At 40.6% G+C, this 20,089-nt stretch overlaps 1 protein-coding gene across 3 annotated transcripts in view; it reads right to left on the bottom strand.

The window, feature by feature from the left end:
* Positions 1 to 20,089, bottom strand: part of banp (BTG3 associated nuclear protein) — a 62,447-nt gene that overhangs the window by 13,959 nt on the left and 28,399 nt on the right. For all 3 annotated transcript variants that reach the window (XM_053490893.1, XM_053490911.1, XM_053490901.1), the window contains exon 11: positions 18,157 to 18,201. In XM_053490893.1, coding sequence (XP_053346868.1) covers positions 18,157 to 18,201 — 45 coding nt within the window. The remainder of the gene's footprint in view (positions 1 to 18,156; positions 18,202 to 20,089) is intronic.

Genomic DNA, 20,089 nt, shown 5'->3' with positions numbered 1-20,089 from the left:
CCGCTGCAATACGGTGTTCATTCATTATGGCATGAGCAGCAGCGTTTCCCAGGGAACAGTGTTCCGGATATAAGGAGTAGTTTGTGCGCGCAGTCATCCTTAACTCTTCGTTATCACAGCAGTATTACTCGGGCGAAAGAGAAGAGCTGATATTTGGGCCCATTTTCTTTATACTGGACCGGAGAAATAACTCGATGTGTTATTATATTGGAGGGGAAACAGTGGCACACAATTGCTGGGAAAAATACACACTTGAGACACATCAAGGCAATCCATAAAATCACCCAGTTTTACAGCCTCTTTGTAGTAATAATGTTAATTATATATAATGTATTTTATATTTTATTTGATAGCTAAACTATTGAGAAACCCATTAAACTAATAGCCTAGCAAATGATTGTCACCCATAGAAGCTATCCTTACAACAGTTCAAGTGTGTACATTAATACTTCAAAACAATATTGTTTTGTAGGAACAAATATGGACATTTAGGGCCTGTCCACACAGAGACACGTTTTGCTGTATACGTCTAAATTTTTTATCGTATTGGCGTTTCGTCCACACGGATCCGGCGTTTTAGAAGACTGAAACTGCTATTTTTTTAAAACCGGGTCCCAAAGTGGCAAAATCTGAAAACGACACCCTTGCGGTTTCGTGTGTACAGCCAATCCGTATATTTTGTGAAACGATGATGTCATCACATCACGTGTCGGCTGCGTCACACGTAACAGCAATGCACCAAGTGTTCTAATACTTTGTATTGTTGACTTTTTTTCTGCAAGTTGGCTTTATCTATGAATCGGTCCAGACAGGCATAGATGAGACATGGAACGCCCATGATTCTGTTACCATTTATTGGTATAAAATTTGGGGGAAAATCACTGATAATCAATTTATTAACATATGACAAAAGCAGTAGTACATTTTGTTTTAAATATTATATATTAAAGAGAGATATAGAGTGTCAAGAGATGGAGCTTCCAGGAAGGCCCAAGAGGAGGTTTTTGGATGTGGTAAGGGAGGACATGCAGGACGTTGGAGTGACCAAAGGAAGATGTAGACAGAGTAAGAAGATGGAGACAAATGGTTCACTGTAGCAACCCATAACGGGAGCGGACGAAAGAAGAAGAAGGAGATGAAAGAAGTAGTTTTATAAAAACTAAATTGCAGTGTTTTTTACTGATAATGATTGGGAAATAGGATATTTATTTTTGTTCAAAACATTCCTACGTATAATGAAACTAAATCATGAAGCCATTATCATGAACTGATTCAAATCATGACCCGAGTGCATTGTTACACCCCAAGTGTTCACCCTAATTTACAACAAAAGCATCAAGAGTTTATCCCTCCAGTCTCAGGTATGCAAGCAGACGCTCGGTCATCTATGCACAGCAGACCAGGAAAATAATTACTATGATATGGAAACCAAGTGTGTGTGAGTGTGTGTGTGTATGGTTTGCATTAGCATTAGCTGTGGAGTGTGCATGTAGCCTTAACTTAAAACAGGAAATGAGGCTCTGATTTAGCTCCTGGCAGGAAACGATTTCTCAATAAATTTTAATACTTTTTCCATTTTCAACATAAGTAGTATGGAATATTTGATTATAAACCTCCCATGTGACTGGTACCTCAACCGCAATCTGTCATGTCTAAACCATTCTGTTTAGTTTGCTAGATCACAGATTCCTGTAGAAAATGTATAAAATTAAGACCACAGTTTTGTCTATGTGGTGCAGAAAAAAAAAAAAAAAACATGTAGCATGCTGACACTGTAAAGGATGAATACACCCAATGTAAAACTGACGCTGTGGCGTTTCCAAGTGCGCTCGCAATCTATTACAAGCATCAAAATTTTTTAAAGGATATGACTACAAGAAGAGTAATTTAATGTTCGCAACATCTCATTAATTTGCCATAACTCCACTAAAATCTCATGGATTTTGCCGGTTAACAAAAGAGGGCCTGTTGATGTGGATGAGAACATTCATATTTAGAAAATTACTTAATAACAAATGAATGTGTGTTAAGGGTGTAACTCAATGCCACCATCTGTGCCTGTAGCTGTTTAGTGCTCCAAATATTTGTCATTAACTACACATGTTCATTGGACTGCTTTTAATCTCACTCACGCATTTATTATTTTTTGGTTATACCTTCCAGCGATACTTTCTGACAAATTTAGTTTATTTACCTTCTATTGCCAGAAATCCAAAAAGCAGCCTAATTTAAACAACCCTGACCCAGCCCAGGCGGTTACTAAGGACCGCTGCATGGTCATGTTAACGTCTTTATTTCAGCCTCATATCATAGTGACAGCTCACTCGCACTCACATGCAGGTCAAATCCACCCACTTTGTTTTCTTCTTTTTGTGCTTCACGGAGGGTTTCAGTTCCAATACACACCTCTAGTTTAAATCGGATGATCTCTGAACCCTTATAACAAGTCTTTAAAATAGTGACACACCTACTACAATATTAAAACTTAGATTTGAAGAAAGGATTTTTTTCTCAGTTGGGGTCAGAATGCAGGGTCAACCATAATACGGTGCCTCCTTAAGTAAATAGGGTTAATTGGGGCTCGAACCTCCGACCTTCTGATGCGCAACCTGGTAACCTACAGCTGTAACATTTTGAGCCACCACTGACCTAAATATATGAATTTGAATCCACATTAAACACATATTTTGTTCCATCCCAATAATTTATTTGTATTTAGTTCCATCCCGTATCAGTGTGTGTGTGTGTGTGTGTGTGTGTGTTTGTGTGTGTGTGAGAGAGAGATGATAGGAATCTTGATAATTTTTAGAAACGACACAGAAAAAGGCATGCAAAAGCACGCACACACAAGCAGACACACACAGCCCACAAAGCTGAGGTGAGCAATGTACAGAACACATTCGTCAACGTCACGCCTCTTCATCAGCCTCCTGTTGTTCCTGTATCACCACAACCTCTCCGCCCCCCCCTGATGACCTCACTGCCGGAGCACTCAACAACACATACCGTGTTACACCAGCAGGGGACAGGACTGCCATCCATTCTCAATTAGTTGGAAAAGGAATCCGTCTCTCAGCACAAAACGCCACATAAACCCCAATTAAAGATGCAGTGCAGGCTCAGGCTCCCCCCTCCTACCACAATCCAAACCTTGCCTTTGAAACTGTGAGTCACTGACGTGCCTCGGTTTTGTGCCGAGTCAGCGTGGTGCCCAACGCGTCTCCGATGGAACTAAGAAAATCTGCCAGCTTTACCACAATGTCTCCTGTTTCTTAACCAAACTATGGTAGGATCACCACGACGCATACAGAACGATTAGGGTCGTGCTGTCTTACTTCTTTAATCACGAGGGGCAGAAAGTCATCAGCCTTCACAAATAAGTCCAGAGAAATATAAACACAATGCCTTCTACATACCGCTGCTCTCTACTGTAAATTATAATGCAGAAATATGGAACAGTTTATGAAAACGTAGGAAGAAACTTTCAATGAGAATTTACAAAACTTATATCTGTCTAAAACCAGAGTTCTGCAATGGGGAAACGGCAATCCCTGGATCGAGTTACACCGAGCTGCACGCTGAGGTGTAAAATGATGACTGTTCATAAACTACCTGTCAGGAAAGTGTGCAAAAATTGCAGGTGACATTTATAAGTTGTAATGGGATTGCAGGAAGGCTCGGCATAACAAGATGAAACAGTTCAGAGCAACTAGAGACGTATCGCAAAAACTCGTTTCACTAAATAAAATCGACGGGACTACGATTAAGCCTGGTGCTAACACTAAAGCTGTTGTAATACAATTTAGAGCTGTCAGGTTAGATTTGGTGCAAACTGTTTGGATTTGGAAGTCATTTTGCCATGAGGAAGATCCAGCTGCAAACAGGACAGTACTGAAATCAGCACTAAACTCTAAATATTATGAGAGAGGGATACACAGATCAGAGTTATCCTCTGCAGTGTCGCCAGTGGGCAAAAAACAAGCACAAAACTGCAACTGCAAAGAGATTTATTTTCAGCTTGTGGAAATGTTCCGATTTATGCAGTGCCACACTGACTCTGAAATCGATTTAAAATAAATATAAGATTAATATATGTTTGCATATGAGTGAGTCCCCACTCAGGCCTCCAAATGGCGCAGTGGTAAAGTGCTCGCCCCATCACCCGGAGATTGCAAGTTCAATTCCCGGGTGATGTGGAACCTCTCGCAGTCGGAGGTCTAGAGAGAGCTTATTGGCCGAGCTCTTTCAGCGGGTTGGGATGAGAGGTACGCGTGCTCCCATGCTCTCCTGAGTGCGTTACGCTGCCCCCAAGGTGCCTAAGCGAACAGTTCGAAAAGATGCGGTCGGCAGGCGTCACGTAGCTCGGATAGTCTTCACGTCTAATCCCAAATGAGTGGTAGTAGAAGCTTAATGTAGGAGCCCCCTAGTGATGGGGAGGAATTGGATACGACTATATTAGGGAGAAAACCGGGGGGGGGACACACCCAGTCACTGCTGTGCAGGTGTGAATTTGTTACATTTGTATAACTGTGATGCCAGCAACTTGTGATTTGCATGAAAAAAGAGCAGCGTACAGTGATTGTCTTTTGTGGTTTGAGGGTGTAACTGGTATCGAAACAACTCACAAAATCTGGCTGTCAGAGTGTTGTGCTGTGTGAATACGAGCAAATTATTTGCTAAGTTTGATCAGAATTGTAAAAATAAATAAATTAATTAATTAAAAAAAATCTTTAAGGAAATATTAAAATCACAATACTTACAGAATCGGCACCCAGGTTTCGTGATAATATTGTATCGCGAGGTATCTGGTGATTCCCATCCTTACTAATTTCTGTTTTCTAAATAAATAATAAACTTTTAAGCGCAAACAGCTTACCGATGCTAAACAGCAACGTCGACATCTGCAACGGACTTCGGCCAAGTTTGTACACAGATGAGATCTGTGTTGACAGACTACATATGGTTGAGATATGAGGTGCTGCACACACCAAAGTATCGCAATTTAATCAGTAAAATGCTGTATCTGTAAGTAGGAAATACAAATTGAAAATTTAACTCGGGATGACTATTTCACCTTGATGTTATAAGTACAGGCATCTTTTTTAAAAGACTGAAAATATTTCACGTCAGACGTTTGAGAGCAGAGAACCTGTCCAAATCTGTCAAGGATTTGAAATCTGGAGGGCGGCTTAATGAGAAGCACGCAGAGCGAGAAGTTCGGTGGAAAGGAAGTTCATGAATACACAAACGATTGCACACATATGCACACACACCGAGCCCTTAGGGTGACTTTACAGATTTCCAAATTCAAATTCCAGCCTTTACTTGATCTTTTTAAATGAGGATTTAAATGAGGTAACACACCCAAACGACAGAAAGCGAATCAAGTCATGCTTCAAGTCACGAATTCGAGATCAAGGCCCAGACATGCTCTCTTACTCACACAGACATTGTTTCAGTCAAACATTAGCACGTGTCATCATCTTGTCATCGATCGTACCACATAAAAGAGATTCGGAGACTGGAGAGCAGGTATCTATGACGTGTACGTGTGTGTTAGATTATATAGTTCCAGTCTGGACCGGAACTATAAGCCTTTGGTTGCATGTTCAGCTGCTCGAAACTTAACATGCTGATGGCTTACAAGCCTTGTAAGTGGAAGCGATGAAAGGCACTCTCGTCGCATTGTTCTCAAATCTGCTGCTCGTGTTCTATTAACATTCAGTTCATGTGCATGTAGTCTGACACTTTTTAAATAAACCCAGCTAATTCAATGCGCTTACAGCATCGCCCGATTCTGGCCAACACCGCAGACCTGAGTGTGATCGATCCAACACCGATCTAGGACCGGCAAAAGCTCTGACACATGAGGTTATTTCGAATTCCCGGACACACGGAAGTTCTGGCACGTGATAACAGGCACATGTCACATGTATCCTCGGATGACAAATGCCACACCGCGCAGAAACACACATCACGACAGAGAAAATGGGCGGCACCCAGGAAATGTCTATGACCAACTGCTGAGAAGACGGCCTGTGACAGAGCTGGGATGGACCGCTAAAGCTTTTCCCTTGGAGGCAACAGTTAGATCATCAAGTCTGCTACATCCATTCAGTTGATCCACCGGGCACAAGATGAGTTCTGTATAGTGAACCCAGTGAACCGAACTCCTTGATCAGTGCTCGCCGGTTGCTAGGCCCGAAAACAAACAAGACAGGGGGAAAAAAAAGGATTTAAATAAATCTTTCAGTTATGCAGTAATGCCTTCAGCAGTAACACAGGACACCAAACACACAACTAGCAACTGGAGCAAAGATGACAGAACAAAACAACAACAGCTTAATGTGAAAAACATTCAGCAAGGACCTTGCAATGAAACACAATAGCCAACTGTACAAACAAGTCTCCTTTCCAAAGCATCCTTTATCTGTGCTCCAGTATATTCACTACATATGACTCTCACTAAACACAATTATAAAAGATAAATAAGAGCTTGTGACACACCTCGAAACAGAAGGAGTTGTGAACTGCTGCATCAACTAACAAACTCTGAACTTGACTCTAGGCATGATCAATGCTGCAACATCAGGGGACTTTAAAACATTATTTACGATAGCGCCATCTGGTCAGTCACGCTTCCATTTCAGGAACACATCACATTTTAAGGACGTTTTGCCTTTACTATGAGCCCTGACATGTGCTTTATACGGAAAAGGTTCAGAAAGGCGAACACGCTAAAGCTTTGAAGCATGGACATACTCAGGGAAAAGTGCCTGAAGGAAGTATCGAAATTATTCACTGCATGCTTCAAGCTCAGGTGTGACAGTAGTAAGACCTGTGTTAACCGCATTGTTCTGCCCACTGTACCACATCACGCTCACAGAGCTATGAAAAAATCTAAGAAAAAATCTACAGTCATTTGTATCTTCAGTCATCAAAAGTCAACAACATCTGCAGGACATAGATCAGGGCCAGAACAGATGTGGATGGGAGGAATGAAAAGTTAGAAGAAGCGATAGAAAGATAAAAAGAGAAAGAATGAATCAAATAAAATCAAAAAAAGAAAAAAAAAATCAAACAAGAAATAAAGAAACAAAGTTAGAGGTAAATAAATAAAGAGGGAAAAAAAAGGCACAGCGCAAACCACGTAACCCCTGAAAGCCTTTAATCAGCTTGACAGAATCTGTTCTCCAGCTGATAAGATCCAGCTGAAAGCAAGCTTTGCTGCATAGGGCAAACAGAGGTTGAGTGAGAACATCCTTAGTAAAATGTTTGTCTGAAATATGACTGGGCCACCTGGAAGTATAACAGAACCTCTGACATTGGCAGGTTTGAGCTTCAGTTGTTTCTGCAATGTCAAAAGGAAATGCCGCTTGAAAACCTTTTTTTTACGACTCGCTGATAATTCACAAAGCAGTGAAGGTTTCGAACAAATACACGGCTGAACCTCTGGCAGACCCTCGGACACGCACACTCCGGATCCGAATGTAGTTTTTACTGAAACTGATATTTACATCATTCTGGTGGTTGGTGGAATGAATGATTCTGATTTCTGAATGATTTCTGCAGCTGTATTTTACTGTGCCCTTTCTTTTCTCCATTTACAAATCCGCGCAAGAAATGTTACAGATCAATTAGATGTGAAAAAAGTTGGCCACATAGCAAAACAGTCTACACCTCTCCTCACTCTCTCACTCTCCTGTTGTGTTTTAAAAAGGGAAGAAAGGAAAAACAGACTACAGACAATGATCAAGTTTTTTGATTTATCTTTGCCTGTTTATGGCCAGCCTTGCGATCATATAACCAGTACTGACATCCTTACACCTCTTTCACCTCCAAAACCATTGTATTTACAAAGAATCTGATGAGCTTTGACCCTTCTTTCTATGAGGGATGTTAAGGACAAACCGAAATTTGTGACGAAACATCCCATAAACAAAAGCATGACATTTCCAGAAGACTTCAAGCACAGTACCATGATGAGACTCTTTGCCACAGTAAAACATTTCAATAGTGTAAACATTTTAAACTAAGTTTTTTTTGTATGCGAGTGATGATCATAGCCAAGGTGTCTCACAGCCTACTGCAGACATTCCCGTGAACATTCGCAAGTGGAACACCTGATCCTTATAATAAAAAAAATTATTTATAGACCTCCGAGTGGCGTAGTGGTAAAGTGCTCGCCCTATCGCGAGTTCAATTCCCTGATGATGCTGTAACCTCTCGTAGCCAGAGGTCTAAAGAGAGCTGATTGGCCTGGCACTCTCAGAGGGGAACTGAGCTCACGGCTCAAGCGGAAGGAGCAGAAAGCGCTCTCCTCCGAGTGTATTACTCCGCCCCCAATGGTGCGTGAGCAAGCAGTTCGAAAAGATGTCGTGACGGGGAAGAATTGGATACAACCAAATTAGGGAAAAAATCAGGGGATGGGACCACCTGCGCATTCCGGGAACTGAGTTGGGAGTTATTTTCACATTACCTGTACAGTTCTGACCTCCCTCAAAGCCATTTCTACATGTTAGGGTCTTAAAAGGAGTTCCTGAGAGGCCAGCGTTTCACATGTCAAGCAGGCAGTCCAATCTTGTGTCCAGCATACTGAGAACGCTTTCTACCTTGATGGTATCCAAGCAATAGTGAAACACCGGGAGGAGTGCAATAGTGTAGCAGGGGATTATATAGAGAAGTAAAGGTAGTTTTTACTCTTCTAACCAAAGTCCTGGTTTGACTTGACCACCCCTTGCAAAATCCATACCACTCTTTAATTACATTACACCCATCACTAATGCAACAAACCTAAAAAAAAAAAAAAACAAAGAAAAAAAAGCACATGACCTTCTCATGGTCTTTAACAAAACCTTTCATGCGGCTTACCGACTCCACTTTCACACAATGCCTCACTGCTAATTTACCTCTTGGATCTTGCTCTTGTGTAGGACAGGATTCAAGTATGTACTTTTAAAAAATTGGAGTCAAGTTCAGCTTCAATCTTTTTGAAAAAGCAATGCCTCTGGTCTTTTTAGAAATGCTAGCAGCTCATAAATGTCTGTTCTGAGTCTATTCACGTAGTCCATAAAGACACATTTAAGCTGGAAATCCAAAACCCTGATACAGGCAAAGCCAAGACATCAAACACACCCAGCACTGTTTTCAAACAAAATCAACATCAGTTAAAATCAGCCAATCAGGTGCAGGCAGTCATCCAGCTGACAGAAATGATAACTATAATTTATTACAAATTTATCATCACACTGCTACAACGTGAAGCCAGACTTGTTTTAGGACCAAAACAGCCAAGTTATGTTTCCTTTTTTAATCTTTTATCACTTCGTATTAGGTTTACATAATGTTAAACATATTCTAGCATTTAAATCTTACACCGGAAATTTTTAACGATCTTCTGGGATTAGATATATGAGATACATTCAAGAAGGAAAGGTTCTCAAATGTTTTGTTATAATAAGATGGAAATCCTGTAATACCACAAATGCACAGAAGAGAAATACGTATAAGCAGGACCAGATTCAGAGTCATTTGAGCGTTATTTGACTTTACAGCCTTTTTATCTCGGTTCCTGATGAAGGACCACTCATGGTGAAATATGCAAACAATAAGTGCATTTGGTTAGATTTTCATCAGCAGATGATTTCTCAGCCTCACACTCCTGATGCCTTATCACTTTCTCCAACTGGACAGGAAACCAAAGATGCCTGACAAGCACGGCCTTCATCATCCTTTTCTCCACTCATGTCAACAGGCAGAGACAGCCAGCCCGTGTTGTCATTAATGAAGCAGTGAGAGAAAGATAGAGTGTGTTTGCGTCTCTTTCTTTGGCTCTTTTAAGTGTGTAGCTTTGGGGCCAGTTGGCTGCTTAGCTCTCTGGAACAGAGACACAAAGAAACTCTACCAGAGACATCTGGAGTCCTTTACCCATAAGCATAAGGAGCCAGGATCCAATCGGCTGCCCAGAGCACTGCGATCCAGCAGTGGCATCAGGTTCCTTCAGCTCCATGACTCCGCCAAGCAAACACAATTTCAGCTGCATGCTCAAATCAGCAAAATGAGAACTGTGAATATAAACCAACCAGCATGCACACAAGCTATTCTCATTCACTCCCCTTTAGCAAGTCAGTGCACACTACCCCTAAAGCCCTATCATATTAATGGGCTCTCCTGAGTGCGTCTGAGTAAAGCCTTCTGATCCCAGCAGCGCCCTTGGTTTTATGATACCACAGCAGTCCTTGATCCACTGCCGCTTTTAAATAATGGAGCTCGACATCTCACATATACACACATACACCCACACACAAACACACTTGCATGTGAAACATGAGCTCTGCTGTTGCCAGTTTAATTTTCCCTAAGTCAAGAAAAGCCTTGCACAACCATCTTTACCTCATGGTACCACTGGGAAGACAGGTAAATTAATTGAGGGTCTAGAAGTTAGTACTCCAGAGGTTCGGTTATGGCAGCAACTGGATCTCAGGTTAAATCCAAGAGCATTAAAGTTCTTAAGCAGGTACTTAGCCTAGTAAGACTCAAAACATCTGGTTTTAATGTTAACATGGACAAAACCTAAATCGCTGGCTTGCTCTCTCTCTCTCACACACACACACACACACACACACGCACGCACGCACACACACACACACACACACGCGCGCACGCACACACACACACACACGCGCACGCACACACACACGCGCGCGCGCGCACACACACACACACACACACACACACACAAGCTTACCAGTCAGTAAGGGCAGTGACATCATTGAGGCTGGACATAGACTGAATAAATACACACAACTTTTTTAAGATGCTGTAAAACCAATTCAACATGAACGGAGGATAAATGCTGGCTCATCACAATACTATGGAAAAAAAAAACCCACCACAACAGACCCAAACAAAACGAAACACATGTGATGTGAGACGCATACCGTTAGGGCCTATTGTGGCTCATAATCGTAAACACGTCTAGCTCCGCTGAGACACCACACTGACCTTGTAACCAGGTTACAGGAAATTTTAGATAAATTCGTTCAGCTTGTAGTGGTCTTCCAACACCCAAGACCCCTCCACCCCAAAAAAAAAAGGTCTTTGAATCCCTTGGCCCAAACACACTGTCTCCTGCATCCGTTGTGGGAGCAGAAACCCTGGCTTGGGAAATACTAAACCTTTCCAACAGTGCACCTGGCTCATCCGGGAGGTGTTGTTGCTCAAGGCTTCCTCCCTTGTTCTTTCACTGAGTCCTCCTTTCCTTCCTTCTTTACCTCCTTTTATCAGGAGAGTCATAAGTGTCGATGCATTCCTCAGAACGTGACTCCAGCAGGGGCACAAATAATGGACTAATGGATTTGTGTTTAACATGAATATTCCAGTTCTCTATAAAGGAAGCTGACCTGATCTACTGAAAGGCATGATTTGTGGGAAAGCCGGGTCGAGCCCAGACTGAGTCCTGGGAGACGTTTGGATGAGGAAAGATATACGAGTAGATTTTGGAACATTTTGCTGTCTGCAAATTTGGCTGGTCTTGTTCCTTCCCTTTACAATCTCAGCATCAGCAGCATTGTGCTGCCTAATAGAGGTCAGAAACTATAATTGCATGATCGTCCATAACCCTTAACGACATACATCTTTAGGTTCCACACTGGGGGAGGGACTTCTCCGAGATAAAATAAGAAAAAAGTTTGTTCCTTTGCCACCTTCAACACTCAGCCACCTCATCAGTCTTTCACTCTTATCTCTGCATCTGGATGTGTACTGTGGCTTGGAGTCACCAGGATCAAAGAACAAAGATGGGAACTATCAGATAAAGAAAAAAAAAATCTCTTACTCAAGTGCTTTTAAAAAGAAAGAAAAAAAAACCATTAAGGAAAAGCGTCTGTTGTGTTCTGACCACAGATTTTAGATAGACAAGTAATGCGCAGCGCCTCTGCCGGCGCTCTGTAATTCGCTTCATTCAAGGCAAGATCTTCAGTGACAGTTGAAGGTGTTTAAGGAGAACGCAAAGCAATACAGAAATTACAGAATGGCCCTTTAACTTATATTTACAAATCCCTTAATGTAACATTTTAGCTGTTTATTGAACTTTTGAATAAACTGAAAAAAAAGTAAATCTAGTAACTTCAGGGTTTTTTCAGTTTAGTTTCCAGGTAGAAATCCACAGCAGGAAGGAGCGAGGGATTTATATATATAAAATCGTTAAGAAACCCTTTATATAATATAATATAATATATAAAAAAATGCCAAGCTTCCAAAGATGATATGTCACCTGCCACTTGGAAATGCAAGAATTTTAACGTTGTACAGAGGAAAACAATAAAGAACGTACACGTCTATGCTTACGAGTAAAGGTTCTGTGAAGGCTTGGTAAAATTCCTATAATGGTTTAAATAGAAGTTTTAGATAGAAAAAAAAGTTTGATGACGGATGCAGAAGACATGAGACAACGAACAGTGTTGCAGATCCCTATACTTTACAGAAGCACAATTGTTGTCCCTTTTTCAGAAAAAAAAAAACAAATAGCAAAAATGTAATAGCCAGTGCACATCTATGCTTCCTAATAAAAGTACTATGAAGGTTTCTTCATATTCTTATAAGTGGATTCGAAAGAGTTGCGAATAGAAAAAAATCTAATGATGTCGGTGTTGGCGCCGCCGCGAGACGAGAGCTAGTGATCCGGACATTGCTGAGCCATGACCTTGACCACCAATGACCCGTGATAGCAACCGTCAACACTCTTAATGATCAGAACCCCTTATGAAATTGTAAATCCAGCCATTACTCATTTTCAACACTATGCACTTGACCTAAAAACTGATCCAAATCAACAGCATTCCCACTTCACTACTTATGACCAAGAAGCTGTCCAGACCACCATGCAGCCATGACATTACAAAACAAAACATTAAGCCTAATATTATGTGGGTTCCCCATGAGCTGCCGGGCATGATGCCACAAGACAGGATCTTGTGTTGTGGTGCACTGGGTGCTCTGTGGTGCACTGGTGCCTTTCTTTAGTGGCCAGACAGTCTTGCCTTTTGTCCCCAAAAGCACAGACGAGCCTTGGGTGTCCATGATCCTGTCACCAGTTTACTGATATATAATTGATAATCAATGTTAAAGTTTTACTGTTATGGCTGATCAGTGTAATATAGCAGTGAAATATCTTAAGCACCCGCCATATTTAAAGTACCACACGAGATCCTGTGCTGCTGAATGTCAATGAAAGTGTAATAGATACGACTGGTTGAACCAAGCCAGGAGAAAAGAGAAGATCTAACTATAGCACATGGAGATTAAAAGTAAAGACAAGGAAGGAGAAGAGGCACGGAAAAGTCCTTGGACAGGACAGAAAGAGACCTGATATTGAGTGAGATGTGGAAAAGATCCAGAGAAATAAACCGCAATGGGTCTTAGGCCTAATAACCAAACTCTTTCTTCCTCCAAAATATACACACAGAAGGCAGAAGACACAAGCTGCTCTGTGCTCTCCTGCCAGGCCCTGCTTTAGAGCTCTAACATCAATAAGGTAGCGAGGATGCTGCCACTAGAACAATGCTGATATTTTTCACAGCTATTTTTATTTCTCGCCATGGGAATCACACTCTGAAAAAAAATTTAAATAAAATAAATAGAAAGGCTCAGCCGTTTGTGTGTCTGAGTTTCTAAAAAGCCAGCTCTGGAACACAGGGTTACGGGAATAAGTCACAGTATGTTTGCCCTGGCCTGAACATCAGATCGCATCATTTAACAGTGCAGTCTGTAAGTAATTGAGTAGTGGCGTGGGTTTTTGTTGTTTTAGCTCTGTGCTTCTGCACATTTGACATGAAATAATCACAATGAGGTAAAAGTACAGAACATCAGATCTAATTAAAAAGATTTACATGTACACTGAGTAAACCATGAAAGAAACACGGCCATTTTTATACATCATCCAGTCTCTGCCAAAAAAAACAAAAGTAGCATAATCTTACATAAAACTGTCTTGTATAATACTTGTTTAAAAATCACTTGCAAATGATCACTGTAACAGGCGTCCCCAGAAACTAGATATCTTCCCTGGTGATGCTCTGCATGGTCTTTAATGCAGTCATACTGAGGGAGATCTTGTGCTCTCATTTTTATCAACACTGACTGAAATACAGACAAATTTTAGCCCATCGAATACAGTTGACTCTGTGGACATTAAAATAAAAAAATCTGAATATAGGCATACATTTTTATAATTTAAATTAATGAGTTTCATTAAATACTGTCTAACCTATCCATAAATCTTATATATAACATTTTATATTTGATCACATTTTATACAGTGTATATATATATATATATATATATATATATATATAAATAAAATGTGATTAAACAGTACCCTGGCTTTAGTCTTAATATCTTGAGGCTATACTCATAATAAAAAGAGTTCTTGGGCACTTGAATTGTGAAATTGTGAGATTGCATAATTGTCCATGCTCTCTCTCTCTCTCTCTCTCTCTCTTTCTCTCGACATTATCAATCACACTGCATTACCTGTCAGTTTGCAAGTTCATGTAAGTGGAAAAAGTCAGACAGCTCATAAGCCTATAAATGCTTCATGCTGCCCTGCTACACAACATCAAAAAGTTGTGATTGTCTGGCAGGTGGCACGATGGACCGATCAGCACTGTGGCCTCGCACCTCTAGGGTTGAGGGTTCGAATTCTACCCCAAGATCTGAGTAGGCTAACTGCCATTAACAAATTGCACAGTACAGTGACACCTCGGATTGTGAGTAACGCGGTTTGCGAATGTCCTGCAAGACGAGCAAAGATTTTTAATAACTTTTTATTTGGAAAACGAGCAAGTCTTGGTTTACGAGTACCGAGTATCATGTATCACGCATACACATCTTGTTTTGACCCCGAGCATCACGTGATCACAACTGAGCCAACGGTTTTTCTCTCTCTTGTGCTGCGGAATTGTGGGTAATCGTCTCCCTTGCTGGGTGTTAGTGCGCGTCTCTTACTGGTATAATCAACATATGTGCACGCGTGTACTGTTTACTATAACACTGTGACCACGTGTGTGTGTGTGTGTGTGTGTGTGTAAAACATATTTTATTTTGTGTTTGTAAGCGTGTGTGTAGTGTGCATGTGTCAAGCAAAAGAAAGTCACATTTCTCAAGATTAAAAATCCATTTTCTCCATCTCTGTTTCAGCTTAGGTGTGCGCACACGTAATTTGGTGCAACTGGGAACAGTTTGGGAACGGCCATTTCCTGTTACAACATGACTGCACATCAGTGCACCAAGCAAGGTCGATAAAGACATGGATGAGTGAGGTTGGATGAGAGTGGAAGAACTTGACTGGTCTGCACCTCAATCAGATAGAACACTTTTGGGATGAATTAAAGCGGAGACAGCAAAGACAGGCCTTCTCGTCCAACATCAGTGTCTGACCTCACAAATGTGCTTCTGGAAGGGTGGTCAAAAATTCCCATAAACACACTCCTAAACCTATGGGAAGCCTTCCCAGAAGAGTTGAAGCTGTTAGAGCTGCGAAGGCCGGGCCAACATCATATTAAACCCTATGGATTAAGAATTGGATGTTATTCAAGTTCATATGCATGTGAAGGCAGGCGAGAGAATACTTTTGGCAACATAGTGTACGTCATGCTGTTGCAACATTTCATTGTGTACATTGTCTGTGGCAATTATCTGCTCAAAACATTGTGAGGCCTTCTCATCATTTAAAAAAATTCTTCCTTCATGATCAAAACTATTTTGACGCATTCACTCCTGTGGTGATCCGTTGCCCAAAAACTCACCAGCACATTTTCACTTCTTAAAACGTGGTTGGCGTAGCAAACAGTTCACCACTTTGGCACGTCTAATCCTCTTTGGCGCATCTCGATTGATCTGTTTGGATTCGTCTACCTCAAGACCTGCTTATCTATAATTGAAGCAATGCTGGTCCTCATGTTGAAGTGGAACCGTAACAAACTCAAGACACCAACGCTACACTTGTGCATCATACGCGGTCATAAAACAACACAAAGGCACCTGGTAACAACTCAGCAGCCATGTAACTGTTCGGTTGTATCTGATCCAGTAAAATGTGAAAACTGATTATGAACAGGGCTAAATGGGATCATTCGCTCAAATTAATGCTGAAAGCCTATACTTTAATCTCACACTGATTGATGTGTTTCAGATGCAGTGTGCTGGAGCACAGAACCAGAACAACAAAGCTGGGTTATTGTGTAAAACTGCACAACTTCGGTATGAGTATGTACTAAATGAGGCTAAGAGTGATTTCTGTACACAGTACATTTAAGCCACAGGAGTGTGCGTGCACCCACACACAAACACACCCCGTGTGCACTTCATTAAGAACTCAATTTATTTTTAAAATAAAATCTAATTAATTAAGTTACGGGTAATGTAAAACTTATGACACAGTGAGATATTTTCTGGAGTGGAAAGGAAAGAAAGGAATATCGTGTTTTTGTCTGATGTAGAGCTGGATCTAATTAGATAATACGACTGACTTGCAGCATATGCATGTTTGTGATATTTTACAGAGCACTAATTTAGCATGAAAAAGCTGGTTTTATAGGGTACATGATGAGATGTATAATTAGAAAAGTCGTATACACAATGCTCTCTCCTGCTAAACAGTTTTACGACTGTCGTCATGCATGCACAACACGTGACGTAAATGGTGTGTATGTCTGTGACTTTTGCACTGGTCTCCTTTGATTTGAGGCTTCTTTGATGTGAGCGGACACAGACTTACGACAGCTAAGATAAAGAGTGCTGGTTCCCATCACAAGAGAGGCGGAGAGACAGGGACAGAGAGAGATGGAGAGATTGTACAAGAAGGTCACGGAGAGAGGAAAGAAGGTGACAGAGAGCAGAAGAGTGAGACCAAGAGAGAGAGAGAGAGAGAAAGCAGAAGAATAAAAAAACAGAGGAAAAGCTAAAGAGAGGAGGGAGAGAAAAAGGGAGAGTAGAAAAAGAGACAGAAAGCAAATGTGAAAAAGAAAGAGCAAAATAGAGAGAATAGGAGAAGAGAGATAGTAATACATTTATTACTATTATTATTATTATTATTATTATTATCATCATTATTATCATTATAATGTGTTTACTCCTGTTATTTTTTTGTGACCTATTTCTAATTTTTGGCAATATGAATGTAGTTAATATTTGTCATGACAATGGGGCACCTTTGAATCTTGAACCTTAAAAAAGAGAAACACAAAAAAGCTTGTGAGAGGGAAAGAGAGCAAAATAGCGATACAGGGAAAGGGAGAGAAAGAAGAGAGAGTCAGACAAAGAGCACAAGAGAGAGAGTAGATAAAGACAGAAGAAAGAAAGGTAGAAAAGGCATGTAATACCCCTATCTCACCTGCGCGGTTTCGCGCACTGCCCGTAAGTATGGTTCATCTCAATTCACCGCGAGTTTTGGAACTGTGATTACGTTATCTTTGCATGTAAAAAAAAAAAAAAAAGTTTTATTTTTTTCCAGTTCTCACAGAAGCTTGCGGACACTTGTGGTGCCCAGCACTGCATCCCACCATGAGTCAAACCACATACATTAGGTGATATAAGGGTATGAGCAGAAGAGAGAGACGGAGATGGGGAGAAAAAGAGAGATAAGGCCAAAAAAAAAGACATGGCGAATAGAAGGAAAAAGCACCAAAACAACACCATAAGTGAGCAGAAGAGAGGGACAGATAAAAAAAAAGGGAGATTGTGAGAGGATGGGAAAGACAGACAATAAAAAAAGCAAGAGCTCAAGAGAGATACAGGGAGATGGAGAGGGAGAAAGGAAGAGAGAGAGACAAAGAGAGCAAGACAGAGAGAGAGAGAGTCAGAGAGAGTGTAAGAGAAAAACAAATGACAGACATTTATTAGAACGGGAAAAAACTATGGAGAAGAGAGAGTTACAGCAAAAAAAAGAGACAGACAGAGTGAGACAGAGTGAGACAGAGAGACTAAAAGAAGATTGTGAACTGTGTATAGAAGACATGTACCAAAAAGGAGTGTGTAAGACAGAGCATGAGAGAGAGAGAAGAATAAAGTGAACAAGAGAGTAAAAAAAGAGACACAGGTGTGTGTGAGTGTGTGTGTGTGTGTGTGTGTGTGTGTGTGGACAGAAGAAGGTAGTACCTGTCCATCCTGCCCAACATGCACCTGGTGGATCTGAAGGTTGCCCTGGAAAAAAAGAAAAAAAAACACAATCACTGTTATAGCCACAGTATGAACTGACCTCACACACATTCACTCACACACACACACACACAGGTATCAACAAATGATACAGGTAACCTCAGGTTTCCCCCTTTTAGACGAGCAGATAGAACACAGCAGTTGTGTGAACTTTTCCTGCACCTAAGCCAGCTTGTGTTTCCGTGAATCATTCTTGTATGTTAATGAATCAGGCTGTTCGGTCATGTGTGTGAGATCACACCTCAAGCTGTCAGCACCGTAATCTTTTCGAGCTTTAATGTTGGTTTTGAGGGTTTTTTGGTATTTTATGGCTAGAACACACGCACAAGAGAAAAACGAGAGTCACTCCAATAAGCACAAATGAGCACACAGTGGCAGCTGTGAAAGGCACAAGCACCACATTGTCTTCCCCTCTCTCTCTCTCTCTCTCTCACACACACACACACACACACACACACACACACACACACACACACACAGTGTTGGGAAAGAATAAGAAAGCAATCTATTCATCATTTGTGTATAGGATCCCCTGTTATTTTCTCATCGAAATACTGTCAGGAAGGGAGCACAGACACACGTGCACTCACACACTCACACACTTACATACACAAACAGACTTCCTCTCTCAAACACACTGGAGATGTGAGCAGCAGGGAATAAAAGCTCATTTCCTTTTTAAACTTTTAAACAAATGGCTTTGATGAGGCAGGCCCGGCTTTGAACTCACAATAACAAACAATATCAGGAAAGTTAAAAGAGGAGAAAAACTTTTGCTGGGGTTCCCCAAGGGAACTGAAAAGACTTATATATGTCCCCCTACACACACTTACTTTTTCATTATTAATAACTCTATTTATATTGCATTAATGATATTCTTGTGCACATTTGTATGCACTCAGTGTAGTGTAATGGCAAGTGTCATTTATTGAGCATTAACTATGGTACATTAACTACAGTGTGCTAACCACAGTGTGCTAAATCCGGTGCAGTTAACTACAGTGCATCAGGACAAAGCACTAACTACAGTGCAGTAACAACACTGCATTAGTATAGAGCACTAACTATGATGCATTAATTATAAAGCATTAACTACGGAGCATGACTACTATGGTACATTACCTATGGAGCATTAGGTATGATGCATTAACTATACTGCATTACAGAACACTAGCACTAACTGCAGTGCATTACTTAGCACTGCCTATATAGCATTACCTATGCCACGTCGTCTAGCACGTAAATTATGCCGCATGAACTACACTGCATTACAGTACATTAACTACACTGAATGAACTACACTGCATTAACCATAATTAATTACATGCAAATTAATAACAGTGCATTAATTACACTGCATTAACTATACTGCATTAAAGTGTATTAACTAGACTGCATAAACTAGATTAACTAAAACTGCAATAAAGTGCATTAACTTAACTGCATAAACTAGACTGCACTAACTAGATTAACTAAAACTGCAGTAAAGTGCACTAACTAGATTAACTAAAACTGCCTTAAAGTGCATTAACTCAACTGCATTAACTAGACTGCATCAACCATACTTAATTACATGCAATTAACTACAGTGCATTAACGACAGTGCATTAGCTACAAAGATTTACAGCGCATTTACTACACCAAAAAAATTACAGTGCATTGATTACATTGCATTACCTATACTGCATTAAAGTGTATTAACTAGACTGCACTAACTAGATTAACTAAAACTGCATTAAAGTGCATTAACTAAAGTGCATTAACTAGACTGCACTAACTAGATTAACTAAAACTCCATTAAAGTGCATTAACTAGACTTCACTAACTAGATTAACAAAAACTGCATTAAAGTGCATTAACTCAACTGCATTAA

This window comes from Clarias gariepinus, chromosome 2 (genome assembly GCF_024256425.1).
Source record: "Clarias gariepinus isolate MV-2021 ecotype Netherlands chromosome 2, CGAR_prim_01v2, whole genome shotgun sequence".
NCBI classification, from domain to species: domain Eukaryota; kingdom Metazoa; phylum Chordata; class Actinopteri; order Siluriformes; family Clariidae; genus Clarias; species Clarias gariepinus.
Note: the sequence above shows the minus strand (reverse complement) of the source record. Positions and strands in the feature narration are given on the sequence as shown.